At 34.8% G+C, this 10,269-nt stretch overlaps 2 protein-coding genes across 4 annotated transcripts; both read right to left on the reverse strand.

The window, feature by feature from the left end:
• Positions 1 to 1,172: 1,172 nt before the first annotated feature.
• On the reverse strand, positions 1,173 to 4,541 carry LOC140006703 (uncharacterized). The gene is made up of 3 exons (XM_072049072.1): positions 3,660 to 4,541; positions 2,072 to 2,664; positions 1,173 to 1,888 (listed from the first exon to the last, which is right to left on the reverse strand). The coding sequence occupies exons 1-3, from the start codon at positions 3,925 to 3,927 to the stop codon at positions 1,226 to 1,228; spliced, it is 1,524 nt and encodes a 507-aa protein (XP_071905173.1). The 5' UTR covers positions 3,928 to 4,541; the 3' UTR covers positions 1,173 to 1,225.
• A 3,436-nt stretch (positions 4,542 to 7,977) lies between these two features.
• LOC140003989 (uncharacterized) lies at positions 7,978 to 9,667 on the reverse strand. Of its 3 annotated transcripts, none has more exons than XM_072049073.1 (2): positions 8,315 to 9,667; positions 7,978 to 8,238 (listed from the first exon to the last, which is right to left on the reverse strand). In XM_072049073.1, exons 1-2 carry the CDS (start codon positions 9,356 to 9,358, stop codon positions 8,125 to 8,127), a joined length of 1,158 nt encoding a protein of 385 aa, XP_071905174.1. In that variant the 5' UTR covers positions 9,359 to 9,667; the 3' UTR covers positions 7,978 to 8,124. The 3 variants fall into 3 exon arrangements, with proteins under 3 accessions (XP_071905174.1, XP_071905176.1, XP_071905175.1); XM_072049075.1 differs by having other exon boundaries at positions 7,978 to 8,212; positions 8,315 to 9,664; XM_072049074.1 differs by having other exon boundaries at positions 7,978 to 8,218; positions 8,315 to 9,659.
• Between the last annotated feature and the right edge of the window lie 602 nt (positions 9,668 to 10,269).

The raw sequence follows: 10,269 nt of genomic DNA on the forward strand, positions 1-10,269 counted from the left end.
AGTGGGGAGTTTGCCAAAAAAAAAAAATAAAGGAAAAAAGAAAAAGAAAAAGAAAAAGAAAACCAAGTTTGAAGATTCAAAGGTGAAATGAATGTTGATAAGCTTAAACAAGTGCAAGTAGGAAGTTTGTCATTGACCACTTTTATTGAGGCGTGAAGAGTGGAATAGAGTGTAAACGAATCTAATTTAATGGAGTAACTCACAAGTTTGCTCAATCAAAACTCAATTTCGAACTTATATTGATCATTTTGAGCTTGACTTTGAGCAGTTCGAATTATTTGACAAGTCAAGTTTGAACTTAATATGTGAAATTTGAAAGCTCATCGACCTTCACATGTATTTTTTTTTAATTTTTTAATTATTAGTATGATATATCTATTTTGTCCCTTATTTAAAATTATATAAAATATCAATTTATATTTTTAAAATTCGATTAAGCTCGATTGAGTTCGAAATAAGCTTTATTGGGTTCAATGAGCACAAGCTCGAGGTTAAACTCGAATAATACAAAATAAAATCGAAATCAAGTTCAAACTCAAGTTCAAGTTTTTTAACTCGAGTCAAGTTCAAACCGTGTACTACTTGAACTAGACTCAAATTGATTACACCCCTGATAGAAGATTGCCACTAACAACTTTGACTATTGATTACAAAATGCACCCCGAAGATATATAGAGTTTTTACTTTGCCCCGGCCCCTCATTGTCCAATTGCATCAGTGCGGCCCATAAACTTTTCAATTTTCTCTGATACCATTCGATCGATTGAATAAACTCTAAACTATTCAACTTAATGATTTAGTTGAATTACATGAAAATGACTTCAAATTATGCGGACGAAAGCAATAATTTGGGGAGAAAGATGTGATCTAACATCTATGTAAGAACACAAAGACAAATATTACCCTTCGATTAAGCATAATCAAGATGTTCTTTTGAAGAAGGGTGTAATAAATAAAAAAAAAAAAAAGAGTGCATTTTGATTTTGGGCTCAACTAACTATTGTTACTATGTCATGTCTATGTATTATTTTATCGGATGGAGGTTGGATTAAACAGTTGTTCTTGTAATGCCAGTCTACCTCAGTTTGCTTCAGTTGATTTTAACTTCGCCGAACTTCGACAATTATGTGAGTGTCGTCAATAGAGTAAGAGATGAGCTTGAAACATCTATATCTAAAGGAAATTACTAAGTCATAATCACAAATTCAACCTCAACAATGTTCGTTCACCGAAAATCGCGATAGTGTTTCTTTGGAACTATTATGTCAAAGTCACTTACACTCCATTCAGCTATTTCATTGCCACTGAGATAAATCTCAGTTCCCAAGTCCACGGATGGCCAATGTCTCTTCGCTGGTTTAGTGCCTGGATCCTGGTAGAAATAAAGAGATTGTGAAAGTCTTCCAACATCAAGTTCCCAAGTCCTTGCATCCCCGATCCAGCCTTCACCCTTCCTTGTCGGATATCCATAATCTCCCCAAACTGGATGAGGTAGGATCTGCAGTATTTCCTGAGGCTGAGGATTGCTATAATGATCACATAGGTTGTATGGTTCCTCAAGATACTTAGCATTGCCGGGAGCACAGTAAAGGTGGTAAGCATCATAAGGAAAGCGTTCCTTATCACCGCGATGAACTCGAGTTCCATTTGGAAAGGTGTGGTAAGGGGGGCACTTACTGATATCACTTGCTTTGCACCAGGATTGTGTGCTGGGGTTTATAATCATTTCACTATATCGCGTAACGTCTGTGGTCACATCTCCATTGCAACGTTTTCCATTGTTTTTCCAGCAGCTACCTATGTCCATGAGGTAGAATTGGCTATTTCGACCTCCTCCTCTCTTTATTTTCAATGTGAATTTGACTTTGAAATGTGGTGATTTGGGAATCTTCCAAGCCAAAATTGAGTTGCATTAGCTGATTATGAAATAGTCCCAAACATTATGACAATTAGAAAAGCCAAAAAAAAAAAAAAAGCAGTTTTGCTCTAACATTGACAAGTAAAGATTATTCCTAAGCCAAAATATGCAACATGACTCCCAGAATTTGGTATGTGGATAAGAGGCACTCACAATTTTGGACATTCCTCTGGTTTGGTAATGGTAGCCCCCAGAGAATCCCCTTGTGGCATCTGATCTCAAGTAGAGCATTAACCAGGGGTACTTGGATGATGTCTTGAGAAGATGATGAAAAACCCAACTTCCCTTGCCAATCTTCTTCTTCCATACAACTGAATAATACGAAGTGTCATTCCTACAAGCTGCGTTTTTTATATCCATGTCCAAATCCCATGTACCGAAAAAACTTCCTCTTAGATTTTTCCTATGTTTTTTATGCTTCTGCACTTTAGTATACTGATGATATATCCTCGGCATGTTCATACAACCTTTGCCAAAGCATGGAAAACGAGGCCCCGGTGGAAATGGCTTGGATTTCTTGCCATCTTTGCGACAAATAGCAGCTAATGTGTCTGTGTTTCCACTCTTCAGCATAATCATCCAGAATTGCCAGGGCCTTGGCTTGTCTTTCACCTGGCATTTCTTACCTAAGAATAGCTCTTTCCATGCTGCATACTGATCGACACTGATGTTCTTGAAGCCTTGGGCTCTAGCATTTGCTATGCCAAGCTTATTGTCTTTTTTCTTTACCTTGTGAACCAACTTGGCTGCCAGATTATACAAGTAATGGCATTATATTCTGTATGAATCAATAAAAAATCTGCAGTACAGTAAAGATGCAAGGTCTTAATGTAAAACAAGATCAAAATCTTCTTTTTCTTGAAAAGGCCAGATGATCAATTGAAGATGCATAGTAACTATCTAGGTTTTTATGTTGTGGAATGTTGCTTTTAGTAAGAAAAAAATTTCGTAAATGACAAGAAAAACCATGTCAAAGAAATCAACAGAATTGAGGCGAAAGTTTGACAAGTGTTTGTGCTTCAACTTCGTTTCTTCTTTTTGTTTCCCTTTTTTTGTTTAGTTATCATTCTTTTTTTAACATAAGTTTAGAAATCTAATAATTCTTTTTTATAAAACTAAGAACAAGAGTATGGCTAACTTTATGCTATTGTTTTTCCTTTTTGTCCAAAAGATGCATAATACTGTCAAGGTTCCTAAAATGACTTATTATTATACTGTCAATTTTGTTAATTACAAAGAGATAGTAAGTTCTCAAATTCTAAACCAAAATAAGACCATTCGGATTACAAACCCAAAAAAAAAAAAGGGACCATCATGAACTCGAAACTTTTGATCCCTCATAAAATGACAAACTGAAAGGGAAAATACAATTTATTTTGGAAGAAGGCATAGAATAATAAATTTTTTACGACTTGTAAAAAAATAAAATACAAAATTATAAATAATAAATTCAATAGAAATGACAAAACAAGCAAATCATATATGAGATTCTAATTCTCTACAAATTGTATATGCTTGGTTTACTAGATTTATTTTTAGGAAAAAGATGAAATATGTCATTTAGCATTTGAATCCTTTAAAAATATTTTTCCAGAACATGAAATAGTTAATTCTCTACAAATTGTATATGCTCGCATTATTATCTCACAAGCACATTTAATTAGAAAAAATTACAACAAAAAAACAACCTTGCAAGCGGGAAGAAACAAATTATGCCTCACAAAGGAGTTGGAGGAGTTACCATGTGAAGTTGGACGAGTGTGTTTGTGGAGATCAAAGCAATCAGCTCGCCTGGGGCTTCCCATTTGAGGGGCTTCTTTGTGAACCTCGTTGCACTGGTTCCATGCCTCAATTGCTACTCTGAGACCATCTCTTTTCATCCCCGGATCACCTATGGCTGATTCAAACTCTTCTTTCCCACACCCTGCAACCCTATTTGGCCTCAAAGCCACTAAGAAAATAGCAACATAACAGAGTTCAAGAAAAAACCAAAATGGCTGCTGCCCCATTTTCAAGTGTTCGATATTCGATGGATAGCTGTTTAATCATTTACTTATGCCGAATCCAGTTGCTCATGCACATAGTGGTACACTTTCAAGCTTTATTTATACTAAGTTGTGTCCTAAATGACCATGGGAAATAAAAACAAAAAACCATTCTATTCCCAGATAATTGCCATTTTGGCAATGCCGATCATTTATGTAATGCTTTCGCAATCTTTAAAGATTGTGACTTGTCAGCCGCCTCCAGCCAAAGCCTCAAAAAAAAAAAAAAAAGATCTTGTAGATAAACTATGGGTATCAAAAAGCCCCTTATGGCTTGCCGAATGTTTAATTCAACTCCATATGGTTCATAAATCTATATTCTAGCCACTAGTGATTTTAACTAAACTGAAATTTGGACAGTCTAAACTAATGGTTGCACATGAAATAACATTATTGCCTTTTACAAACAATAGGATTAAATATCAAAAAGCCCCATGTAATTTGCCGAATGTTGAACTTAACTCCCTATACTTTGTAAACTTACATTCTAGCCCCTCGTGGTTTGAATTAAATTGAATTCATTGCATTAATTTTCTTCTACTCCATTCAAACGTTTCTACCACGGTCATTTTCCGAGCTAGAAGAATGTGATTATTAAAGGACTCATTGAAATTGTTTATCATGAGGGGTTAGAATGTAGGTTTTCGAACCATAGAACGTTAAGAATATAGTTATTAAAGAATTTGTTGACATTGTTTATCATGACAACTAAAATGTAGGTTTCCGAAATTGTTAAAGAACTCATTGAGATTGTTTATCATGAGCAAGTAGAATATAGGTTTTCGAACCTAGAGAGTTAAAAATGTAGTTGTTAAAAGACTTATACAGATTATTTACCACAAGAGCTAGAATGTAGTTTTTCGAACAACAAGGAGTTAAATTGAACATTTGGCAAATCATAAAGAATTTTTTGATATGTAATCCTATTATTTTTAAAGGGCAATTTTGACATTTTGCATCAATATATAGTTTAGACAATTTCTATCTCAATTTCAATTTAGTTAAAACCATGAGAAACTAAATGTAAATTTTCAAACCATAAGAAGTTAAGTTGAAAACTCAGCAAATCGTAATGCATTTTTAATCCATAATTAATGCAGCAAGGTGTATTCCTCGTGCCAATTAGAATCATTTTGAGGAAAATGAGCCGATACCTTGGATAAGTTACAATTCTAATATCATTCAATCATATAAAAAGGCAATCTGTATCTATATAAATTACAGAAGGGTTTTTGGTTAGAAGTCATCCTAGACCTCCAAATTCTCAATTCCTTTTTTTTTTAGATTTTCTTTTTATTTTAATTCCTAAAATGTAATGAGTTAATTTCAAAATCTTGATTGTAGAATATATTCTCATCATTTCAAAATTTAAATTATTTCCAAACTCTCAATTCCTTTTTTGCAGATTTTTTTATTTATTTTAATTCGTAAAATGTAATGAGTTGATTTCAATAGCGTGATTGTCAACTGTATTCTCATCATTTCAAAAGTTAAATTATTTTCAAACTCTCAATTCCTTTTTTATAAATTTTCTATTTATTTTAATTTCTAAAATGTAATGAGTTGATTCCAAAATCTTAATTTTCAAACTCTAAATTGATTTCTGGTCCATACATATTTTTTATTATGTATTATCCTAATCTAAATTATTATTGTGAATTCTTTTTTTTTATCTCCAAGATCTACTTTGGTTTCTAGATTTATTATTTGTTTTTCAGATTACGAGAATATCTAGACAAATGCTAGATTTTTTACATATTATTATCTTTATCTCTATCCATTTATATATTTTCATCCATATCCATTTATAAATTCTTCACCAGAAAGTTTGATTCATTGAATGATTAATCTAAATCATTTGATTTATAAATCCAAAAGGAGGAAGGGTAGCTAAAAATTGTTTGATATTTCATAGGTTAAGCTACTACTATTTGTTAAATTTTTATGTATTATATATTATTTTTTCATAACATTCTACCGTGCATAGCATGGATTCTAGACTAGTATAAACAAAAATTGTTTACCGAAGTAAAGATACTCCATGAAACCAGAGAATGCCAATGAATCAAACTTTATGTAACGGCTGAATCCACATCTTTTTTATTACTAGTTTTTTTCAGCCTCACGTGATGCGTGAGGTTGCCCTGGGTCTATGTTAAAGAAGATCAAATGAAGACAAGTGAATTAATATAAAATGGTTATATATTAAATACATGATGGGTGCTAGTAACTATGGGGAATTTGACTTTAGGTAAATTAGTTATTGTCGTTATTTGTTTACTCAATTTATTTATGATGCTGAAGAGATTTTTGTACCTACTGGACTTGGACTACTAATTGACTTAACGTGAGATATCAATACGATATATTAGTATTGATATATTAGTATTTCATAACTGCAATAAATTATCAACGATCTAACAGTCAATGCAACGAGATTTTTTTTGCTGGAACAATAAAGATAAACTAACTGTAATAGGTTGTTACATGGTCCAAATTGGGCAAGCCAGTAAATTCTATAATAATCTTACTCTGAAATTAATGGCCTTAGAGAGTAGCCAGTAATTTTAATTCAACAAGACAAGACATCAAGACATAATTGCATAAGAGCAAACTTGATCCTACATGCGAGTATTATGAATTTGTGCATACAAGTGATGCTGGCACCGGAGATATGCTTACCTTTAATTTAGAGCAGATAAAAAATGAATGATCAACAATTACCTAATCAACCAAGAAAGAGATCATTAATTGGATGGGATCTCTTGTCGTTTTACTTTCAATCTCTACTTTCACCATGCCATAGAAGTGATTAACTTGTGCTAGGTTAAACAAGTACAGTTGACAGATATAATTTTGTAAAATACAGGATGACATCACTTGGTCTAAGTAAATATACCCAACAAAGACGATACACATTCATATTAAATGAAAGAAATTTGAAGGACAGATAGGCCTTTATTGAGGCCAAAACTGTACTTAAAATGCGTAATCAATGCATTAGAAAAATCCCTGTAGATACATCATATGCACTCAATTGTTCTGCAAATTCTTTCAAGTGGGACAAAAACATAAAAACTGATCACTAGAAAAACCATAATCATGCAGCAAGATGGCCATAGCAAGTCTAACAATGGCTCCCATTTCACAACAGTTGAAACCTATAAAATTTCTCTAAAATTTTTAACACCCTTCGGTGAACCATTGCAATGATTTGAACAAACATTTGGACTCATTAGACCTCACATTATAAGGAAAAAAAGGGCCAAAAGGCAGAAATAAAGCAAAGAGTTCAACTCGCAAAATTATGGAACCCGAAGCTTTTAATTGGAAGAAGAAATTGCTTTTGAGATGGCTTGCTCACAAGATCAGTTAGGTGGGAGTGCGAAAACTTCACCTTGTAAAACCGCCAAATCCAGGTCTTCAATTGGAGAAAGAAACACATCCAATATGTTGCTTTTCACATGGCTTTCTCTCAAGATTACACAGACAAGAGAGCTTTGTACAGCTCCCACAGAAAGCTTCGGACACCACCCACCGCCTACTCACCAGTGGAGCTGAAGCAACTACAACTATATACGATGAAGATACAAATACACATCTGAACTCTGAAACACAAACACAAAAGCCACCAAAGTTGACCAAGCACACAACTGAAGCACGAATGCAAAAGCCACCGAAGTTGCCCATAATTTAGGCGGTGGATCTATTTTACAAATGGGGTAACAAACTTGTGTTTAAAATCAGAAAATATAAATTCTTCATCCAGAAAGTTCGACTCATTGAATGATTAACCTAAATCATTTGATTTATAAATCCAAAAGGAGGAAGGGTAGCTAAAAATTGTTTGATATTTCGTATGTTAAACTACTACTATTTGTTAAATTTTTATGTATTATATATTCCTATAACTATTTATTTATTTTTTCATAACATTCTACTGTGCGTAGCATGGTTAGACTAGTATAAACAAAATTATTTACCGAAGTAAATATACTCTATGAAACCAAAGAATGACAATGAATCAAACTTTCTGTAATGGCTGAATCCACATATTACACGCTAAATCAAACGATTGCCTATAACGATGACAAAATCCCACGTAACACAAATCAGCCAATTTCCTAATACCAACAAATCCAAGGCAAAATTAGCATTTCATCAGATAGTGCTTCTTGATCCCACAACCCACAGATCTTTGCTACTTCTCGTGCTTATCCCTTGCCACAATCTTGTACTTCCCACTTCTCTGTTGCTGGCAAGAGAAAAACATCCCTTAAAACCAAAAAAAAAAAAAAAGTAAAGAAAAAGAAACTCTCGCACAATATCTAAAGCAGAAGTAGAAATTCACCTTTTCCCATAGATCAGAGTGAGTTCCACAAAAACCAGCAACAATGACTTTTTTATTCCTTCCTTCAGAGTACTCAATGCAAAGATTTTCTTTCAGCGCACAAGTCACATGAAAAGCCAATGGACATCTGGGCTCAGAGCAATCGATGGCACAACCATTCTTGGATTTGCAAATATAGCACTTCTGCTTCCATCTCCTGGCTGGAACCTTAGTTACGTCAATCCCTTCTCTGCCTTCAGGGTCACTAAAAAATGCCTCAGGAACGAAAAGTGCACAAACAAGATGAGCCCATTTGCCTTTATCCGTTGTGGGCTTCAGAGCACCACCAGTCACAGGGCAGAGACAGCAAGAAAATGGCTTAATATGATTGGAGGTATTGGTCCTATAAGGTGATTGAGAAGCCAAGCATTTTGCACAAAACCAATCACCATCTGGGATACCTTTTGTAAAAGGGTGACCATAGCAAGTTGCATGGACCATTAGCTCACAGCCATCACAAAAAACAATTGGATCTGAAGGATCTCCGTCTGTGCTTTCACAGATAGCACATAAAATCCCATCATCCTCGTCATCGCCATCGCCGTTGTCTACATGCTCCTTATTTTCTTCATTTAATTCTTCAAGTCGAATATTTCCTTCCTTGTCCTGGATTTCACTTTCAGATACTTTGTCCTCCTTGTCTTCTGCTTTGTTCTTGCCTTCACGTGCGTTACTGTCAACTTTGGCATCTGGGATTTGGTTTACCTCTTCAGACACCTTCTGGGATTTCTCGGTATTATCCAAGAAAGGCTGATGATATTCGATATTGAGATCGAATGGTTGGATGGCCCAAACTCTTTTCTTGGCAGGTAAAGAATAGGTGGCTGTGTTGGAAATGGGATCTATTGGGAGGAGATTGCGGGATTCTTTGCGTTTTTTAGCGGGAAGGCACGAGGGGGCTGGAAAATTGCGGTGGTTTGGATGGATGTTCTGGGTCAGCTTTTCTTCTTGTTGAATGAGCCTGTACCTCTTGAGGGGAGGCAACTCATGAAGCTTGTTCCCCATTTGTTCAACGAATTGTCGCACAGAATACCGATATTAATGATGTAGGATTGAGATTTGGAGAAGATAAATGTGGGATTGAGAACTGGGGAAGGTTTGGAGAAGCATGTATTTGGAGACTTTTGAAAGTCTGTCTGCTCTTGGGGAGATTGGGGTTAGAAACTGAGCAAAAGTGAAGGTGGGAAGAAAAAGCGGCAAAAAGAGACCTGTTTTCTGAGTTTCTAGTTTGAATTTGGCGGGTTGGGCTCATGTAAAATTTTTGGGCTTCCACTGTTCGAAATTTTGGATGAAAAATTTTCCTTCGAGCGTCACTTGTCTTGATTAATTATTAGTAAAGTAATGGAGACCTGGTTAGGAATGCCCCGCCCCGCCCCGTTAGCCCTTGCCCTCGCCCCGCTCCACTTCTCCCGTGGGTGTCCGTGGGGGGAAAGGTTTATAATTAATAAAAATATATAATTAGTAAAAAATATAATTAATAATTTAGTATAAATGTATTAGTATAACTAATCAATAATTTGTGTTAATATAGATATATAATTATTAGTATAACTAATAATATTAAATATGTTATGTATATAATTAATATATATATAATTTTATTTAAGCGGGGGACGGGGCAGGGGTATAGTCCCCCGTCCCCTGTTCCGCTTTTTAATGGGAGGAGCATTTTACCCCCATCCCATCCCCGTCTCATTAATCCGAGCATCCACCCCAATTGTCATCTCTAGATTCGGTGCTCCCTAGCAACTCCATCATTTTTGTAGGCTATAAACTTTGTATTATTTCTAAAATAGGCTATAAACAAACCTGCCAAACAGACCCTTCAAGTTTGAGATTGTTTTTAAAATAGAGTACTTCTTGCTGAATTTACAGGGGGAAATTCCTTGTTTATTCGGCTTACTAGTAAGTTGAGA

Source organism: Coffea arabica, chromosome 5e, assembly GCF_036785885.1.
Source record: "Coffea arabica cultivar ET-39 chromosome 5e, Coffea Arabica ET-39 HiFi, whole genome shotgun sequence".
Taxonomy (NCBI): domain Eukaryota; kingdom Viridiplantae; phylum Streptophyta; class Magnoliopsida; order Gentianales; family Rubiaceae; genus Coffea; species Coffea arabica.

What these genes read in the sequence shown, in the direction of transcription:
- LOC140006703 (XM_072049072.1), bottom strand. Translation starts at nt 3,927, where the DNA reads ATGGGGCAGCAGCCATTTTGGTTTTTTCTTGAACTCTGTTATGTTGCT. An exon ending in CACTCGTCCAACTTCACATG is followed by an intron (nt 2,665 to 3,659) that starts GTAACTCCTCCA and finishes ATAATCTGGCAG; the next exon opens with CCAAGTTGGTTCACAAGGTA. An exon ending in CCAGAGGAATGTCCAAAATT is followed by an intron (nt 1,889 to 2,071) that starts GTGAGTGCCTCT and finishes TTGGCTTGGAAG; the next exon opens with ATTCCCAAATCACCACATTT.
- LOC140003989 (XM_072049073.1), bottom strand. Translation starts at nt 9,358, where the DNA reads ATGGGGAACAAGCTTCATGAGTTGCCTCCCCTCAAGAGGTACAGGCTC. An exon ending in ACTCTGATCTATGGGAAAAG is followed by an intron (nt 8,239 to 8,314) that starts GTGAATTTCTAC and finishes TTTGGTTTTAAG; the next exon opens with GGATGTTTTTCTCTTGCCAG.